We start from the raw sequence: 21,551 nt of genomic DNA on the forward strand, positions 1-21,551 counted from the left end.
AGCGAAAAAAGATAGGCTACAGTACTTACTGATGCCATTAGGGCATATCATGTTTTTCTCTTTAAAATCATGTGTTGACAGCTTGGATAATGGAAAAACCTCAACTAGTGCATCAAGGTTCCCACCAACTATCTGCATGAGTGCACATACCTCCCACTAATGATATCACCTAGTTCCTAATTATTTAATCCACCACAAAGAAACTAGAGTAAATGCATGGAATGGAATGAGAGCACATGGCTAATCTCAATAACCAATAATCTCTTGATTAACCTTGAACCATGGATTCCAGGAGCAGCGTGTTGCCAGCTATATACCTCTTCAATGCCTCGTTAGGTGCAGTAAGTGCTATACTAATGCAAGTAGAAAATAATACAATAAAGTAACAGACATGCTCATTTATCCTCATGATGACGGCTCTCACACTAGCTGAGAATGAAGAATTATAGGGAATGAACTGCAGCAGCTATTGTTATAAGTAGAAAACAACCAATGTTGTGATGCACCTATACATATAGTAATAAACAATAATATATAAATGAACTCATGAGGCACATTTCTACTAAACATTTTCTACACAGATCAACCACACTTAGGGCCTCATAAGGATGGCGGGCAGATCGCCCACGCCAGGCCGGCGGTAGCCACCGCTGGCAAGGCCAAAATGACCCCCCGCCATATTATTATGGCTGGGCAGTGCGAGGCGGAAGGAAAGACCGTCCGCCGCTTTTCCGCCCCGGTCGCGGAAATGTGTTCTATATGGTGGCGGCGTCTATCAGACACCGCCAGCTATATTAGAAAGGGCATTTTCCAATGCCTTTCGCCACGGAAAGGCATGCAGAGCCTACCTGCGGGGGCCCGTTGCGGGCCCCCAGGGACTCCAGCGGGGTGGGTTGTGCACATGGGGGGTACCATTTCAAAAGAACACCGTGGCAGGCACCGCGCGGTGCCTGTCACGTTGTGCTTTGAAATGCACAACATGTATTTTTGGCATTGCGGAGGGCGGTGCTTTCAGCACCGCCCGCCGCAATGTTAAAAATACAGGATGCGCCCGTCACTGTGGCGGGCGCATCCTAATTTCCCCCACAGGACCCCCGCCCTTATGGCGGGCGGTCCCTTCCTACGATGGGATGGCAGGCGGACAAAGTCCGCCCGTCATCCTAATGGGCCACTTATTTTGAAAAAGAATAAGCAGGTATAAAATGTAACACCACAAAGTACACATTTTTGACACCTTGATTGGTAATTAAATATAAAGTTAGGGAATGGAAGACAGGTGCAGCAATGTACTTCTGTAATATACACCTGTTAGTCCATCCATCAATGGCTTAAATGAATTAACAACCCAAGTTGTCGAGATGTTTACACAACTTACACAACTTTACAGTTATCCTTATTTTGGAAATTTCTGAAATGTCTGTGAGACGTTTTCATCGAGAAAGGGAGGAGTCTGGTAGTAGGTGAGTGGTCTTGTTTATCAAATGCTGAGTTACAGACAAACCAAAACAATAGAGCATAGAACTTAATTGAAATAGAATATAGAAACCAGATTTGTAGGTTTTACCTGCACAGCACTTGCGCTTGGTTGAAAAAACTATTGTTTTTAATAATAATTTTAATTGGACTTACATCCTGCCTCCTCTATTTCCTAACTTCTCATTTGTTCCCGTGGGTGCCATTCACCTTTCCTCCACTTCTATTGGCTGTGGCATATCTTCCTGCATCTACAAATGCTTGTTCCTTGTCTGCTTCTCTTATCAGTTTCCCGCTGCCAAAATACTGTTAACATCCACTTTGGTGGAACTACATTTTCATAAAGTTTTGCCTTTTACTCTTGCAGCATATTTATATAACAATTTATAACCCGAAGAGCTTAAGTGATTTGCATAGAATCACAGGATGTTGACCAGCGCCACAGAGACTCTAACCCGGATCCCCAGCTCTGGCTTCTGCGCCACATCCTCTCAATGCTTGTTTAAAAAGAGTCATTAAACCTGGAAAGCAGTTTTACCTATCCACCCTATATCGAATGATGCACATTAAGGAATCCTATGTCCTAAGTGAAGAAGACTTTGGCTGTGTCAGTGTCTACTAAACAATCAATTTCTTTATAAATAAATATTTATATTTATTTATATAATTCAATTCCGTTATTCTGTAGTTCAATAGTATATACCTGATGGTTCTCATTTCTAGTCTCAAATTTGAGTTTATCCTCAACTGGAGGCCAGTGTAAGAAGTATAGCACGACAAACTCATGCTTGTTTGTCTGAGTCCTCCTACTAGTTTGGGCCCCAATTATTTCCACAAGGAGGAGAAATATATTAATGTACAAGACATGTCTGCATACATACATTTGCCTTCGTCACTTTGTGAATCAGGGAGGCCTCCAATGACGATTGCTTGCTCAACATTGGAAACAAGGGATTTTTACCATATGCTTTATAGTAAGGTGGGCCAAGGAGGGCATGGTACATTTATTTTTCTGTCATTATAGAAGATCCAAACATAATTCATGTCTTTCTGGTGTTAGGTTGGAACTTATATTCTAAACTGAAATCATGACATCAATAAATAAAAACTCTTGTGCTATGATGCCTAACTTCCTTTATGATATCGCTTTGTATATCTTTAGCATGTAAACACCTGAAGAATTCAAAATATGATATTATACAAGAGATCACTTAGATATTGAGGTTAATTGAAAGCTGGGATTATTGCAATATCCTACAGACAATCTTGTTAGGAGTGAATAACAGCTAGATAAGCTCTATTAACACAGTATGTGATCGATTTTAGGGCAGGTTGTCTTGCTGTGGCCATCACTGGTGTTGGACCTGGCCATTTTTGCATGGTTATCCCTAAATGTTTTGCCTTCCTCCACCCATATCTCTGACCTTTTTTACTGGCTTTAGGACACAGGTTACTTTACCACTGCTAATCTTTGCTAAGCTGCATAGTGCGTTTACTTGTAAGACCCTTGTAAAGTGTTATCCCATATACCCAAGGCCTGTAAATTAAAATGCACCCAGTGGGCCTGCAGTACTGCTTGTGCCACCCACAGAAGTAGCAGTTAAAACCTGTCTCAGGCCTGCCACTGCAGGGTCTGCATGTGCAGTTTACTGCCACTTTAACTTACCATTTAAAACTACTTTCCAAGCCTTAAAATCCCCTTTTACTACACTACTTCACCCCTAAGGTAGGCCCTAAGTAGGCCAATGGCCAGGTGTAAGTAAATGGTAGGACATGTGCCTATATGAATGTTGAGGTGCATTGGTATGTAACTGAGAAGATCAAATCAATTGTATATTTGCCTTCAGCAACTATGCAGGAGAAAGTAACTCATCCATAGGAGTGACAAATGCATAAACCCGGATATCAATTTAGATTTGTTCCAGGGTCTGGAAGAAGCAGTTCCTTTGTGTTACACCCTGGCTGCCCATTTATGGTAGTCATAGCCCCCCGTGAACTGTAGCAATTATCACCAGAGGTTTCATTACTGGCAGCATCAGAAGGAAAATGTGGTTTGGAAGTGTGCATGGCTGAAGTTTCCAGATATTCCAGGAATGTCTACATCTCTCTGGATCAAGGATTTCATTCAATTTGCCAGCCAGAGTCTTGAGCATTATGGCTAAATCAGGCAAGTAGAACATAGGTACCATTTTCAGAGCAGTGGTCTAAACACTAGAAAATGCTTCCTCCTGAAATGGTTACCTGAAGAAAGGTCTGGTGAGGCTGCTGTGTCTTTCACACACTGAAAAGGTGATAGGAGGAATGCTTTCAATAAGTCTAACCACTGGCAATTGCACAGCTAGCATTCTAACTCATTGTTCTTTTGCCCATAATGCTACCTCTTTTTGGGGCCAACCATATGCAAATCATTCTTGACCCTGCTCCAATAAGAACAGTTGAGCCCTAACTGCCAGGTAATGTCCTCCTCGAATCGGAACACAGGCAGCCCCAGACAAGTTTCACCCTGATTGGGACTCTTCACTCGGGTGCAGCTTGGTTCCACAACTATCTTTATCTGTGGTGTCTTGAATTGTTTCCCCATTTGTGCTCCTGCTGCTTGCCTTTGCATTTCATCGGCGTGAGTTCCTCTGTGTTCCCACTGGCCTGTGGTCAGGCTCTTACCAGTGGATTGCGCTTGAAGGGAGACAGAGTGTTGACGCATGTGGTGATCAAGCTGTTGAGGCTCTTGACAGCTTTTGCTAGGTTATTTGTGTGCACTGGCCAGTTGCCAGATTGGGCAAAAGCCCACTACTCTTCTGTGATGCTTTTCCAGTTGCAGCGGGCATATCCGGTGGTGATATGCCTGTGGTGGTGTGGGATGGACATACTGAAAGTGAGGAGAGCGTGGTCTGGCCAGCTTATAGTTGCTGGCTTGTCGACTGTGATGTTGCTGACTGAGGAAAAGATAGGGTCCAATAGGTGTCTTGTGATGTGGGTCGGTTCGGTAACGTAGGGGTGAGGCTAAGGTTTCTGGAGTTTTCCAGAAGGGTTATAGAGTTTAGGTTGGTGCCATCTTCTAGTTGAAATCCAAGGTTTTCGAGGAGGATGAAGCTGCTGGCATTGATGATAAGGGGTGTGGGGAACTCTGTTATGTTGTTGGGGAGGTTAGTGTGGGGTCCAGTGGTGTGTTTACGAGGGTTCCGTCCAGAGAGAAGTTGGCTGTGATGAATATCTTGAATATGTGATGTTCCATGTATCTTGTAGGGGCGTTCATGTGGGAGAGGCAGCTGATGGTATCTTTGAATATGATGGCAACTCCATTCTTGCCTGGCGATCTTGAAGCTCGCCTAGGTGCCTACTCTAATCATGGGTCCCACTCTGCAACTCTGGGCAATAGCTTGCTTAATCTCCACAAACGGCCCCGACAGCGCTAGGATGCCTGGCCTCACCTTGGAGATGCCCAGTAAGGGGGCATCTCACAGGGAAAGCCAGGAAGGGTTCCACAGCGGTATACAGCGCCAAGATACCTTTCAGGTGATAGTGCGCTTTACAACACATTTACATTTACATTTACATGGCTGTAGCAATGCCCAGTGCAGACATTGGGTAATTCACAAACTCATTTTGCAGGCCAATTTGCCAACACCAAAATTCTGATTCCGAGTTTTTATAACATATTGCTTTTCTTTTATATTTTGATTTCATTTACATTGCATTTTACTCTCTTAATTGCAGCGTTCTGATTAACTGTATGATTTTTTAATATTGTTGTTTACTATGCCTAAATAATGAGCCCCTTGCAAATATATTATTAAAAATAATAAAAAAATAAATAAATAACAAATACAAACACATGAAATCAATACCTGCGGGGCAGATTTATGAAGGCCTTGCGCCGCCGGTGCTTCACTTTTAACATGGGAAAAAGTGACGCACCGGTGGCGCAAGGCTTTCATAAATGAGGCTCCTGGGGCCTCATTTATGAGGCTGTGCGTCACTTTTGCGCCGCCGGTGCGTCACTTTTTGTGACGCACCAGTGGCGTAAAAAATGCACCTTGTTGCGCCATATTTACAAAGTGACGCATCTAGGTAGATGCGTCACTTTGTAAACCCCTGCGCCACATTATACCTGCGCCAGGTATAATGTATGCAAGGGGGGCGTATTGACGCAAGGAAGTGTTGTAAAAGTGACGCAGTGAAATCTATGAGATTTCACTGCGTCACTTTTAGGACACCGTTGCCTCAAAATCTTGCGCCTGCCTCACAGCAGGCGTAAGACTGAAGCAGGCCCTTTCACATGGGGCTTTCCCCATGTGAAAGGACGCATTGCTGGAGTTGCGTCACTTTTGTGACACACTCCAGCAATGCGTCACTTTTGTGCTTACAGATACGTCAGAAATACTGACGTATCTGTAACTCCTTGCGACATGATGCGTCATATATTAAATATGACGCATCAGGAATGTCGCAAGGAGTGCGCACTGAGAAGTGACGCATCACTGCTTTCATGCAGCGATGCGTCATTTCTCATAAATGAGGCCCCTGGTTTACAAAAATACATTTTACGTTTGATGTGGGTGGGAATGTATATATATAACTTCACCGTATGTCTTTTGCTAGTACTTTCCATTGTAGGAGCACACGTGCTCTGACATGCATATACGTCAGTATTAAAAGGAAAAAAATAACTTTCTAAAATACTTATCACGCCACATTTGTTTTGAGATCTGGAAAGTGACGACTAACTTCAGTATTAACTTTACGATAGTTTGGGTTTTCACTTTTCTGAGGCCTCAGCACGCAGCTGATAGGCCCCGATGAAACAACATCATTGACTTGCAAAAACACGTTCCGTTTGTCTTTTGTCCCAAATGTTCCAGCATGAATTTTGAACGAGTGTTTGGCTTCCCGCTGGAGGCGTCTCCCACTTGTCTCATATAAACCATCTGCATGTTCACCGCACAGCTCCAGTGCGTTTAAATGCCCCGAACGCCTATGATGCGCGCCTGTGATGTCCGCGTCACACCATGGCAACCATACATCAAAGGTAAGTCCGTCTCTCCCTGCGGAAAATCGTCGATTTGGTTAGCATACAGCGACAGCGTTATCGCTTCAGCAGGTGCACGTGGGGTTGAGGGGGGGGGGGGGGGGGGTTGTATGGGCCCATCACACAAACTTATTTCAGAAGGTCACAAGCTGCAGCTGAACATTCTAGTGAAGGGGGGAGGGGGGGCGAACATCTGCTTTGCACAATGTTATTCTTCGTACGTAAAGGTGTTATGTTCGCCTATGGCTTGGTGCAGTGGAATGCTACCTATTTATTTATGTGTTTATTTAAAAGGTTTTATATAGCGCAACCATGCCTCAAGAAGGTATCAGAGCGCTTTACATATGCACGGATTGCTCTGTGAATGATTATAGGATTATTAGGGCAGCAGTAATTATTTTATCATCTAAGGTAATCATTTATATGATAGAATATTATTTTCTTGAAAGTTTTGAGGCATTGCATAGTCGCAGCTGCGTAGGGGGGCGCTGATAGGACAGAGATATATGTGGGACCCCAGGTGGTGAGTTTCATCACATTACAGTTTTCAGGATTCAGGGAATGTACAGGCATTTATTGGTATAGGGTGGACTGTCTAGATTCATTGAGTGTCACGTCATCAGTAAAAGGCCAATAAGAACAGAATTACTATTTGTTAGAAAGTGAGTTCTGACCCACTTAAATCCAGAGTGGTCAGAGCCTCTGTGCTGGTTAAATGCATGTGCGGGACTGAGCAAGTGGGATTACTGTCAGTCATACTCAGTCTGGGATCTGGGCCCAGGTGGCCTGTACCAGGTGTGACCTGGAGGGCAAGTTCAAGTTCAAAAGCTTTATTCGGTTTGCATAGCACAACCATATCAGCAAATCAAAATAATACATCAACATCATTATTTTTGTCAGTCCTTGTTAAATACATCAAAACTCCTTATCTACACAATCAATGTATACATGCCTTTGGTAAATAATCTCAAACTAACTTGGATCTAAGCTAGTGCATTGAGCAGGCCTTCCAATTTAATTTGGCTTCACAAAAGGAAATTCCCCATTTATGTTTTCCTAGAGAGTAACAATGTATTGCTTTACAGTAAGTGTGTTGTGCTTTACTAAAAGCAGGCTCTAGGTGAAGGCTGCTCCAAAATATTACTTTCTCATTCATTCACTGTCAGGAGTGAAGGATACTCTCTGCTCTTTCTTGTAGTCCAGGGTTCTCCAATGTCGGCCCTGAAAGGCCAGATCAATGGCAGATTTTTAGCATATCCCCATTTAGATAAATGTAGTTATCTTAAAAATCTGGTATGCAGCGGTGTAACCTGCATTGAGGGTAACAGTTGCAGCTGAAGGAAGATCAGAGGCCAAGAAGATCACCGGGAAACAACCTTTGCAGCGCAGTCATTACATCGCATTAGCTTTACAACGCAGTTATTACAACGCAACAACTTTTACTTCGCATGCCATTACAACGCAGCCATTATATCGCATGTCACTACAATGCATGCCATTACAACGCATGTCACTACAACGCATGCTATTACAACGCAATATAAGGTAATTAATGGGGAATAGTAATTTTTACCCCTCCCCTATCCAACACTTACCCTACTGTTGCACTCACTGGAGTAGGAATGGTAATTTTACCCCTACACTGTCCAACACTTACCCTACTGTTACACTCACTGGAGTGGGAATAGTAATTTGTACCCCTACAGTATCCACCAGTTACCCTACTGTTGCACTCACTGGAGTGGGAATAGTAATTTTTACCCCTACCCTATCCAACACTTACCCTACTGTTGCACTCACTGGAGTGGGAATAGCAATTTTTACCCCTACACTATCCAACAGTTACCCTACTGTTGCACTCACTGGAGTGGGAATAGTAATTTTTACCCCTACCCTATCCAACACTTACCCTACTGTTGCCCTAAAAGTAATATGCATTGTAATGGAATGCGTTGTAATGGAATACGTCGTAAATGTAGTTTCTAAAAATGCGTTGTGATGGCATGCAATGTAAAATCATACGTTGTAATGGATGTTGCGATGCAAAAACTGCGTTGTGAAGGCATGCGTTGTAAATGTTTGTGTTTTATCGTCATACATCCAGATCACCAGAGGGCTTGATAAGAGAGCAGACCCAGAGATCTGCACAGCTCCCTGCTGCTGGAAGGAGGCAGCTGAATTCCGCAGCTATAAAAGAGCCTTGCGCAATCAGGCTGCCAGGAGCTAAAGAGTTGGGAGGACATGTCCCACACCTGTCGTTTATGGAGGGAGAGCAGTCTGACACAATCTCTGAAAATTACAGAGAATGGAAAGGCGAGGAGGACTGAAACTAACTCTGCTGGTGACTTGAGCATGCCGACAGCAGCACAATGCAAGAAGCCCCATCCAGGGTAGCTGAGCGGGGCTAGACACAGTGCAAGTTAAAGCTGCAGCTCAAGTGTGATGCTTCTCTCCCACTGCAGTTGTGCATTGGGAGTTCGGGAGAACTAAATCACAGTGGCGGTTGGCAACAATGGGGAGGGAGGGTACGTGCGTGAGTTCAAATAAAATTAAAAAATATAAAAATAAGCGGGCATGCACATGAAAATAAACTTAAGATATATTTAAAGTAAACTTACCTTAGGACTCGACCTCCTGGTCTGGACCTCTTGGGACTGCAGCTTAGCCACCACTAAGAAACTCCCTAGACCAATCGTGGTGCTGCTCTCATGCTGTGAGGGCAGTGCCCTTATTGGAGGGAGTGGCCTCACTCGGCGCTCCCCTGCACCCTGGAGCCTTGTACTTACTCTAACCATGGGTTAGAGGTTTCAAAGTGCACATGGTTGGTTGGCCGTCTCAAGATGGCTGCCAAAGGGACATGCGCACTTTGAAAAGTGCTTATTCTGGCCACCCTCCTCCCTGCTGCTGTCATTCAGCAGCAGCCCCACCCCCATCCTGAACCACAGTTCATGACGGGATGATGAAAAATAAAATGGTAATGAATTACCATTTTACTTTTCATCTCGGGCTTTGGGGGGATTTTTTAAGTGGAGTGGAGCTCCTCCGCTCAAGCAGAGGAACCGCCCCTGCTGACTCACAGATACGCGCACAGGTAGGACCACCAAATAATACTCCAATGAGTGTCAATGTTTCAGGAGACCTGCAAAACCAGGGTGCGTGTCGCACCAAGCCAAATATTCACCCCCAGGAAGTTAGTGCCTTCTGAGAATACTGCTTTCCGTGAGTGCAGTGCTCAAAAACTGTTCTCCAGCATGGCCCAGAGAGCATCAAACCCTGAGTCAAGACAGTCTGTTAGAAAGGGCGAGGGCTTTGTTGGGCCTCTTTTTCTCTCGCCTTGCTCCCTGTGCAGGGTCGGCTTTAGTGCTGGTGATGCCCGGTGCGACAATCATTTTTTGTGCCCCCGCCCCACATGACCTCCTTCTCGGATTCTCTCACTACCACCTGGCAAAAGTGCTCCATCTCTCTCCAATCATAAATTATTGCTAAATACAGTGCACCCCCTGAGGTCAGCGCCCCCCTCCACAAGTTAGCGCCCAGTGAGGCGGCACCAGTCGCACTGCCCTAAAGCCAGCCCTGTGCCTGTGCACAGGTGAAAACTTAAGTAGAAAGTGTGAGGAGAGTAGACACTGGTATATCTGCCTGCAAAGAAGATATCGGTACAAAAGGGGGTGGTGATGGACGGAGCATCTGAACCAATCAAACACTCACACCCAGTCAAAAGATCTGGGTTTAATCCATCACCGTTCTTTAGCCCACTCTGCCACCCCAGTTCCGACATGGCCATATGCAAATCAGTCAGACCCTGTGCCTCATGGGAACAGTCCAGCCCGAACTGCCAAGCCATGCCTTCCCTGGACCGGAAACAAGCTTCCTAGGACCGGTTTCTGGCATTTCAGCCGTCTTCAGCCCGGCTTGCTTGAATCCAGTGGCAAAGTGAGCAAGGGACTCACGTCTGAGCATACCCTGCCAACTTATGGCGAACAAAGCAGTACAAAAGTGGGTGGCAGAGTGGGCTAAAGAACGGTGATGGATCAAACCCAGATCTGTTGACTGGGTGTGAGTGTTTGATTGGTTCAGATGCTCCGTCCATCACCACCCCCTTTTGTACCGCTTTGCAAAGAAGATATGCCAGGTAGGCAGGGAGAGGCATGACCACGTGGACATGGGATTCTACACAATGTTTGCTGGAGAGCCCATGGGGGCCCCATACGAGGGGTGTGTCCCCCATTGAAAGCAAAAGGTGAACGTCAGTAGGTGATTTCACTTTGCTTTGTCACAGAAAGTTAAAATGGAAACATTTATAGCCTGTGGTAGCCAGATAAAAGACCTAGCGATGTTAAAACACTCACCCCGGAAGCCCCACACAATCTTAGCAAATGTGTATATTGTTCAAGCATGGTGCCCTAAGAAGAGGAGGGTACCACCAATGAATTAACATTGTTCTGGGGGCAGCTATGAGGGCAGCAGTCTCCCTAGGAGTCTTCAATTGAATTTTTCTTTTGCCAGCCTCAGTCGCTCAGGTCCCTGAGAGAGTGACGTGGGGCGTGTTTTCCCTGATTTTAGATTTCCCTGGAGCTGTGGGCTACAGCTGTGTGCTGTATGGATGTTGTTGATATTCTTATGGTTTAGTATGGCCCTTTGTTCTTAGGTCCTGTGGTTGCTTTGTAATTTGGGTAATCTAATAAAAAGAGTATATTTTGACTGCAAATGGATGCATATATTTGCCAATACCTCCATTAGAAGTTGTGAATATTGTTTTGCATTTTGTTTGAGGTTTTGTTTTGTCTTTCTTATGGTGACACCCTGACAAAGCCAGTATTTCTGACTTCTGTTATTTACCTTGTCATGTTGCATTAGGCGAATTGGGCTATTTTGTTTTAGGGTTAGAGTTTGATGACACACAGATGTTAAAGGTGCCTCCAGTGCTTTTCCTTTTCATAAGACAAAGCACTGACTGGACAGCAAATTATTAAGAGTGGTTCGCTCCATTGTTGGGTTCTGAGTTTCAACCCCAGAGCACCTCCCTCGTGAAAGCCTTGGACGGCTCTGCCTCACTGCCCTGAGGGTCAAGGGCTAGTAGTAGTTTGTTCTGCGTTGGGGGCCTAGTTTCATTAGAGAGATATACAAAGTGAGGTATGTCTTTTCTGATGTTCATTTGAGGTAAGCAGACAAAGTGCTTAATTCTGGGTGAGTTTTACTTCGAAGGACTGCCTTCAGCTTCTATCAGAAAAGCTTGTATGACACAACAATGCATGCCTAAACCACGCGTTCCTTAAGTAGGCAGCCGGAACAACAAATACATCTTAACCACACATTCCTTTACCACGCAAGTCTTTACAACGACTTACCTTAGGGGGGCGCTGGACTTTGGAACAATATAATTTACTATTCCAACTCCAGTCCGCGCAACAGTAGGGAAAGCATTGGTCTTTAAAGTCCAACGCACCTTTATCTAAGGCATGTTGTTGTAACTACATGCGTGGTAAAGGAATGTGTGGTTAAGTTGCATTCATTGTTCTGACTGCATTGCAAAGGCGACACGAGGTTTGGCCACTATTGTAAATGCTGTTTACAACCAGAAATAGAGAAGTGCAATCATTTATTGTTGCCAGGTTGGGATTACTTTCCAAATCTTCTGTACCTTCTGTGAGTGCAACTTCAGGCCGGTGGGAATGCCCCGGGATGGAACTTTCAGTTTCTTCCTCATTAGCTGCCTGTAGGGAATGTTGGGGATGGGGCATTGCATTTCACCCAATTCTTTGCTTCTGTGACTTCTGTTATTGTTCCTTAACCCCTTCACTGCAGGGCTGTTTCCCGCGCTGTGCTGGGGGGGGGGGCGCGCACAGCGCCCCGGTGCTCATGACGAGGTCTGCTCGTCATGAGCCATGGCGCCCTGGTGCTCATGACGAGCTGAGCTCGTCATGACCACGCCCGTTCCAATGGAACGCTCAGCACAGCAGGGGAATCAGCCCAGCATGCGAGCGTTCCATATAACGGGCGCGGTCATGACAAGCTCAGCTCGTCATGAGCACCGGAGCGCCGTGGCTCATGATGAGCTGACCTCGTCACGAGCCCAGGAGGGGTTAATTTTGGCAACCTGATCATTGCTGTGCCTAAATCTGAAATACATCCAAGACAATGTGCCATTAAAACATGTACAATTCTAAGCTGCTCAACCAGATCTTTACGTTCTTCTTCTACTCTGGACGTTTTAAGGCATGGGCAAAGTGGGATCTGGTCCGGGGTCCCATCCTTTCAGTGGCCCCCTGATAAATCAGACTCTGTTCTCCACACAGTCCTGCCCTGATGACCTTAAATGATTTTTTTAACTTAGATTATTTTAAATACCATTTTCCTTTATTTTGTAAGCACAGGTAATGTGTAAAAAAGTCAATTACAGACATTTTTCAGGAAAATGTGTTTTTTTTAACACCATGCAATAACCATAAACAAAGTTTCTTTTAGATCAAAACAGGACCTCACATATGAGAAATGGCAGTGAGTCTGCTGCTATATTACAATATTGAAAACATACATCACTATCTATCAATATTAAATGGAAACACATTTACAATTTGGATCAATCTGCCTCTGCAGTGTCAGTGACCAGGCCAAATAGGACATGAAAAACCTGCAGTTGGATCATACATCCAAAGCTGCTCCAAACAGGGGTCCCAAAACCATGTCCGGCACAGGACCCCAAAATCCTTAAGATGCTTGCACCCAATATCTCACTTGGCAATGCCTTCTTCTAAGTCGGGTATCTAACTGTAGAAGGATGTAGCTGTCATGTTAATGTGTTTACATAGGTTTCTAGTTCAGATCTTGCGGAAGAAGGCTTTAATCCTCACAGCCACTCTAATGCATGCACAACAAAATGAAAATGCAAATAGCAGCAAGAGAGTGAATCAATTAGCCTAATTGCTCGTGGCAAAGCTCATCACAAATAGCTCGAATAGGAGATGAACAGATAGCTTTTATGATGAGAAGTGTGTTGTTGTGGCTTTGAAAAAGACTGCCAAAGTGAATAGGGAGTAACCGTTGTGTTCTAGGTTTGGAAGCAAGGGAGATGCCTCTCATAAGACCAGGTTAATCATGTCCCATAACAGCGACATACCTAAAATCAGTTCCATTTTAAATAAACACTGATACATGGCAACTCAAAATCACATACTTTGAGATTGATCATGCATAAGCCAGGCATCACATTTAGTAGAGGTGCATATGTCAAGCATATGTCCTACTAGGACTAAGGACTAAGGGAAATCAGGATTTTTAAATGCTGACAATGTGTGAGGTAGATAGGATAAGTGCATTAGAGCACAACTCCAATCAGACTTATCATTAGGAAGTGTGTATGACATCTTTGTGAATGACATATTGCCCTGTGTTTGTGATAACATATATGTGGGATTCAGTATGAGTATTCTATGTGAAATAATATAGGAACATGGCAGACCAATCACCAAGCAGCATGTAAGGTAGCTATAAGCTGTAATTTACACAGAGAAGAACATTTGTGATCTAGATCCCATAGTTTAGATTCCATCAGCGGCGTAGCTAGACCTTTGGTCGCCCGTAGCGGTCACTGTGCTTGCCACCCCGCCGAGGCTGCATGTAAGAGCAGAGGGGGGTTGGGTTGCTGGAGATTCCTGCGTTTGCCACGCCGTGATGACCACAGGTAAGAGCGGCGGTGGCCGCCGTCCCCTAAACTTGCCCCCCCCCCCCCACTTGCTTTGCCCCTTGATTCCATGGGACTTATTTAAGAGGAGGTAACAGCGAACTTGAACGGCTTAGAGTGAGACCCAGTGGGAATTAAAGTCTGAAGGCAGTAGAACATGGACTCAACATTGCCCATGAGTGTCATTACTTTTTTGGGAGACTGGAATGGTGGTAATGCGGATCTTCAGTCTTACGTAATACAAATAGCACAATACCTTCAGTGAATTTTACTCTGCTTGTCGACATTTAGGCTGAGAATAAACAATTTTCCTCCTCAGACGATTAATATTTCATTAATTAATATTTGAGAAGCAACAGTGATTATAACTTTCATTTTAAAACCTAGTATTCTACTGATCTTTCCATTTCTGAAGGCAGTAAGGGATTATGAATTAATCCAATACTACACATGTAGAATGTATGTCGATGTAAATGTGTCGATGTAATGATTAATTTTTGCAATTTTCCAAGCACAATGGAAAAAAAGTGAATAACATCCATAAATGGGTTCATGTTATTTCCCGTTATTTCCCATGGAGGTATAAATTAAGTGCAACAACAGGCCTGAATCCCAGTGAAAATCCGATTTTCACTAGGGCGTTCTACACTAGATTTTAACTCATGATTCTATATCACCTTAAAAAGTCAACATGGAAGGATGGAAGGGAGTCAATATGTGCGCCAGGGCAATTACAGGGGGCTGTTTCCATGTTTCATTGGGGACGTGGCCCCATGAGGGATACCTTTGCTTTTGTTCAGGTGCCATATTACAGATGCGGGTGCAGGGGCAAAGAGGCCATTAGGAGGCTCACTGATTGTGTGCCACATATGAGGTTCCTCACAGTCATTGAGCCCCTGACGGCACCCCTTTGGAGATGATTGTGCTGGTCAGAGAGACCCTACAGGCACCCCTTTCCAGTCAGATGAAGCAAAATACTGCACCTGCCTGTGTCGTATCCCTCTCCCTGCTTGAATCTGAGGCCAGTCCACCTTCAGTGACAAAAAGAACCTTGGTTTGAAACCACAGTTCAGTCTTTCACTAATGTGCTCTCTACCACCAAGGCATGATTGGTCAGAGGCAGTGCTTAATTTGAGCCAGTGGTTTCCGGTGCTCAGCACCAGCACTTCATCATCAACACCGGCGTTTGAGCACCAGTTAAGGACACAAAAATTTGGGCAGGCACAGAGAGATTAAGTGATTGGCCCAGAATCACAGGTTGTTGAGCTGATGCCGATACTCCGAAGTCAGCAGGTCTGCCCATCACACCACATCCTCTTACCACTGTGGGGATTCATTTCTAGGAGTTGGTTCTGTTTTAGGCGGCGCCAACAGGAGAAATGGGCTGGTCAAAGCTACCTCCTGACGAGAGTCGCAGCACTTATATTTTTACAAATTAACCACTGGTCAAAGGTCACGCCTTTCTTGACTGGATAACTAATTTTTGTGTACTTGGGTGCAATTTCCACCACTGCACTGAGTGAGTTCAGGCTCCATTAAGAACACGCTGCAGAACAAACCATAGCTGTGTGCCCGATGCATAATTCTGGCTCAGGCCTCTTCTGTTAATTAGTACTGACCATCAAGGTATATTCCAGATGCTCTTCAAAATAAGTCTATGCTTTGTCATTTGCTGCAATGAACAAAGGATATGCTCGATTGCTTGATATCTGCAGTATTTCTTCACTTTCTAAATAGAATTAAAACTCTGATGAACGTTTTATCCAGTGTGATTTGTCCAAACCATAAGGTGTTATTGTATGGCTCTGTAGCATTTCTCTAGAGCCTTGCTACCTGCTAAGAGCTTTCTGAGTGGCTGCATAAGTGCCTTCTCAGTTCGTGGTGCATGATGGGTAGAGTGCTTGCTTGAGTGGTTGCCTAAGAGGATTCCCTTTGATGTCTTGCCTTTGGATTGCTTCAGTACACAGCTGATGACTTGTATCAGAACACATGCAAGTTTATCTTCAGAGAGCCCTGAAGGATCAAGCACCAGGGAATGTGTCAATTATCAGGTTGCACTTTGAATGTTGTTGCTCCCTCTTCCTAAGATGTCAGGTGCTGCAGATGTAGTTGAAAAAGAGCCAATCGTCGCCTGAAGCCATGCACTTTAATATCCGGATGCCTGCTGTTGTTGAAACGCGGTGTCAATACCAGCTGAAATGAAATATACAATTTTAATTTTAATCATGTTGGCTTTGAAAGGGAATTTTAAACCGATATTTTTATTAGCAGGTCAAGCAATAGAGATGCAAGCATTGAATGTGTTTAAATTGAGGACGAAAACATTGGATAATAGTAGCACCTGTTATTTACAGCGCTTAGAAACAGCAGAAATGTAAAGTTCCACTGTAAACCAAGTTTTTTTCTATTATTATAATCATATTTATGCTTATTACTGGTGGTGGTGTTGTTGGTATTGTTATACATAGTTGCTATAAAGGGGTGATCGTGATGTAATGTGAATGTCCAAACACATATACATCGCAAAGTGGTAAAGATGACATTGTGCAGTGAATATTTGTATGTCAACCTCAGTACATTATTTATTGTGAAACGCAGTGTCATGTAGTTCCTATAGTACCCATGCAGGACCTGCGCGATTGGATAACAAACTGTAGGATTGGTGGCAGACTAACTCTGAGCACCCCCGCTGTGTATGTTAGCTGGTTTTTTATGCAATTAAACAGGGACCCCCTGAATATAATAGGTTTCCTGGGTCAGGGCAAAGCGGTTTATGGCATAGGTAAATACCCAGGCAAAAACAATATAACTATTTGGCAAGAGAGTGTGGTATATCATACAGTAAAGCATATAAATATATATACACAAGAAAAAATTAGAGCAACCAACTTCTATGATAACATCGAAACTTTAATTATGATGATAAAAATTGATATGGGCATGTTCAATCATACAAAGAATCATATTTAAAATAAGATAAAAACAAAGCAATTATTGTATCATAATGATATATGCAAAAAGGTTTTAACAGAAATATTCGATGATTCCCAGAGCTAATTGAGGGAGCTGTTGTCTGTCGACGCGTTTCAACACACACTGTGTCTTCATCAGGACAATTTCTGTTTAAGTCTTTAGAGTACTTCATGTAGCATTAATCTTTCAGGCTGAGAAAAGGGTTAAACACGAAGGTCTTAACTAAGGACGGTTTTCCAGTTTAAAAACCTTTTGATTTATTATGTCGTGTTTCTGAATTTCAGTTATAAGGAGCTTTATGAACAGCGGCGATCCATTTTTTTTAAAACAATCGTTAAAAGAAAGTGAGTTCATCAAAAGACGCAATGACCCAGTTCAGGTGGAACCAGTTCAATTAGGCCAAACCCATGGGCGTGGAGCGGATAATAATCTTCAGTGATATAAGATTCCGCTGTTTCGCCACGCGGCGATGTTTGGATGCAGGAGCAAGTCGCATGCAACTATTTAAACAGATCACGGTAGCACAGACATCTCTCTTGGAATCGCAGCGATGTATTTCCGAATGGCCGGGAGCTTCTTTTCTTTCGTAGCTCTAAACAGGCGTTCTGAGTCGCGTCTGGAACGGCGTCCAAATGGCGTCCGAAATACAAAGGTCAGTGTCATGTAGTTCCTATAGTACCCATGCAGGAACTGCGCGATTGGATAACAAACTGTAGGATTGGTGGCAGACTAACTCTGAGCACCCCCGCTGTGTATGTTAGCTGGTTTTTGCATTAGCTAGGTCACAGTGCCACTAGTGTGTCCTCTTATCGGGGAGCGATTCGTTTCTGGCAGCCTCAGAACATGACAACCCTGAGCCCTCAAGATCGTGGAAACAACTTTTCGCTCAGTCACGTTTTGCCCGTGAATGGCAGTGGTTGGATTAATCTATGGTAAATATAACTTTATATTGAGAAAAATGTAGAAATTCACTGAAAAAAACCTAAGCTTACACAGAGTGAGACTGGAGCATAATATTCGATCAAAAAGAAGTTCTGACGAAAGTGGAAGACGTTTAGAGTACTTCCTTGTTTAGACTTAAATATTGCATGTGCTCAGAGTATTTGTTTTGTTAAGCTTACACAGACGTTATAGTTTGGAAATAACATTTAAAAAAGTTGAGATTCACAGAACTCAAAGGTTACAACGGGAGTTATAGTTAATAAATAGAATTTTCAAAAACTTTAGAAATTCACTACTACAACAAAGGTTACAGAAAATAATAGTTAGGATCGAATTTCCAGACACAAAACCATAGAAATTCAGCAGTTAGAGTTATCTCAAGTAACTATAACTCATGACCTAAGTTAACTATAACTCACACTCTCACCATGCACTGCTAATTACCCCACTTATTACCCACTCCTGACAACTTCTATGACATCATTAATAACATGACTGCAACATTTGCTGTAAAATTATTAATGGGAAAACTTTGTCTTACAAAGGTGCATCTGATGGCACATATTTGCCTGAAATTTGGTCTTTTGTTCCATAGAGCAGAGACTACCCAACATATATTGACCCTGTACTGTGAACGGAATGACACTATACCTGGTTCTGCTGTGCAGAGTTTTAAATAGGAGATATTTAATGTAATGAAACATCTACTCAATTAGTATGGAGAGGTCTTTGTGACGTTGTTAGAAATTAGTGAAGTAGATGATCAATCAATCTATGGATCAATTTATAAGGAGTTAATTACAATTTTGCAAGGTTTTTCTAGCAATAAAACCATTTCACAAATTTAAAATCTAAAGTTTAAAAAAAAAAATACTAAATACATACTAAAAAGACCCCTCGCCCTTGGTTGCCACAAGGTGCACAGTTGCATGAATTTGACTAGGTTACATCATAACATTTGAGGATTTGAGCCGCTCAATGCAAATCCCAAGGCTTTTTTCAGTCGGCGCATCCTTTTGAATAAAGCGAGGTCTTAGCCATTTTCGTCTTTCTGTTAAAGGCATTGGACAAATGCATTGTATATGAGTTGATGATTCAAATTTGTAGCAGCAAAAGCAGCAACAAATGGGGCGGTGTTTGTAAGCTAGCTAAGCATGTCAGAATTCAATCAGTGGGAATGATATAAAAATGTAATGCAGTAAAATGGTGTTTAGTTACTTTTGACATAAAATAAAAATTAATTTTAGGGAGTGTTTTCAAAGAAACTCCCCGCCATATAGTCCAAATGTTTTTTTTTAAGTCTATGGGCCTCAGAGTCTTTTGAACAAGGTACAATGTTTACTTGTTTTTTTTTGCTACAGTGTTAAAATTCACCACTATTGTTGTGGGTTTGCAACTGTAACCAGCTTCATGCAGTGGTAAAATAGACCAGGTTGTGAAATTTGCTTAATTCATTGAGACGGCATACCAGATAAAATACGTTTCCCTGGCATTTCTCATTATGTAGAAACTAACTAAATACTGAAGCATAAGTGGTGGATGACCAATTTTACATTTTTAGCCTAATGGCCACATTAGCATCACTTGTGACAAGCTTTTGCTATGATATTCCAAAATAATGGGCCTCATGGTAGGAAATGACACATCACATGTTTTTCTTCCTGCAAATAGTAACTCTTGACACACAATGCTCCAAGCAAAGCTCATTAATTACCTTAAATGCGGATCAATGGCTCACTAGAGGCAGCCTTCCAGCAGTGTTCAAACATGTGTTAATTGTTCCACACAAATGCAAGCCTCCCATTTCAGCCTCTATCTTACATCATTAACCATAAAAAGCTTCTAATTGTAGTTCTTGGCACTTGTGTTCCTGTTGCAAACACATCCCTCTAAGGGTTTACATCTCAGTCGCTTCACTCTCCAGCTGATCATATCATGACTCTTGTATATGCCCGACCAGCCACATTCGTAGATGTTGCTTTCACACTACGCGGCAATACAAAATCTCACAGCACATTCATCTAAGATCTTACATGTACAATAGAAGAGGCGCATTGCCCTGGTGGTGTGCACAGGTTCACCATTCCAAAGTCAATGTGCCCTACTCTCATTGCTGCTTAAATCTCTACCCTAACCCCTATAAGACACATTTACCATTTAAGCGATTTTAGACATCCCTCTACTTGCATGTGACGAATCAGGCGTGCGTGCGCCTTGTGCATACGTTTGCATGTGTGGAAACATTGCACTGCTCCTGTCCATTCTGTTTGTTTTCTGTCTGTGTGAGGGAAGCTTGCATTTCTGCTAATGATGATGTACCTCTACTGTGTATGTTAGTGCGAGAAATTGGGTTGTTCGCTGAGAGGGCGAAACCCTACTCAAGCAAAAACTACAAACCTTGTCAGGAAGAGCCACAAAAAGTTACTAAATTAACTTGTGCTTAACCCTCTTTTTGATTGGCACAAAAGCAGTCAGGCTTAAGTTAGAGGCAACGTGTAAAGAATTTATGCAGCAGTTAAACAGAAATAAGAAGTTAAAATAGACCACAAAAAAATCCACACTAATTTTGAAAAATAGAGTAAATTGTAATCAATTTTAAAGATTTAAGCTATTTATATTGCCTAAGAGCACAAATCGCTACTTGCGATTATCTGGTCGTGCAAGACCAGGTGACAGTCACAAATTCAGGCCGAATGCGATGGAGCGTGGACCAGATACAGAGATCAGGTAAGTTCTGATGAAAAAGTTACCTTCTAAAGTCCAGAGCAAAGAGTTTCGTTCGCAGTGGAGGAGGCTACGAGGAGCAGGGATAGCTTCATGGATGGTCATCGCTGTAGAGCAAAGAGCAGGCCCGCCAGTGCAAACAGTTGTCGATGTAGTGCAAAAAACCTGCTGGGGATGGTCATTACTAGAAATTCTATAGTGGAAAGTGCAAATCTCGTGTTACTGGTTGGTGCTGGCAGTCGCTCTAACTCAAAGAGTCGAGTTCACTGAGCTTCTCCTAGGCAGTCAGTGCGGGCATCAAGATCTTGGTGCACATCAGCCCAAAACATCAGGATTTCTCCTTTTCTTCAAGGAGGTGCTCAGCTGATGCCACACCAAGGGTCTAGAACCTGGAAGGCACCTCACTCCTGGAGAGACCAGCAGGACTCAGGCAGGTCCAGTTGTAGGACCAGGCAGGTCCAGTTGCAGCAAGTCAGCTGGGAAGTTGCAGAGGGGCCTCTGGAGCTTGCTGTGTCCCTGTAGCTCAGAACAGGAGGTCAGTCAGATGACCCTTGGAGTCACTTCAGCTTGGGATGAAGGGACCGGGTTCAGTGTGTTTTCTTTGCAAGCAGAGCAGGTCTCAAGCAGCAGGAAAGCAGGGCGTCCTTCTTCTGTAGTATCCAAAAGGTCCAGCAGTGTTCTCAAGAGTGGATCTAAAAGAATCAGAAAAGCTTAACCTTAGAAATACCATTC

General features: G+C 43.4%; 1 protein-coding gene across 2 annotated transcripts in view; it reads left to right on the top strand.

The window, feature by feature from the left end:
- Window positions 1-6,460: 6,460 nt before the first annotated feature.
- KCNMB2 (potassium calcium-activated channel subfamily M regulatory beta subunit 2) overlaps window positions 6,461-21,551 on the top strand; it is an 863,472-nt gene continuing 848,381 nt past the window's right edge. The window contains exon 1 of one of the 2 annotated variants that reach the window (XM_078665724.1): window positions 6,461-6,499. In XM_078665724.1, coding sequence (XP_078521850.1) covers window positions 6,480-6,499 — 20 coding nt within the window. In that variant the 5' untranslated portion in view covers window positions 6,461-6,479. The remainder of the gene's footprint in view (window positions 6,500-21,551) is intronic. The other variant, XM_078665726.1, reaches the window with a different exon arrangement.

The sequence above is a fragment of the Lissotriton helveticus genome, chromosome 11, assembly GCF_964261635.1.
Source record: "Lissotriton helveticus chromosome 11, aLisHel1.1, whole genome shotgun sequence".
Classification (NCBI taxonomy): domain Eukaryota; kingdom Metazoa; phylum Chordata; class Amphibia; order Caudata; family Salamandridae; genus Lissotriton; species Lissotriton helveticus.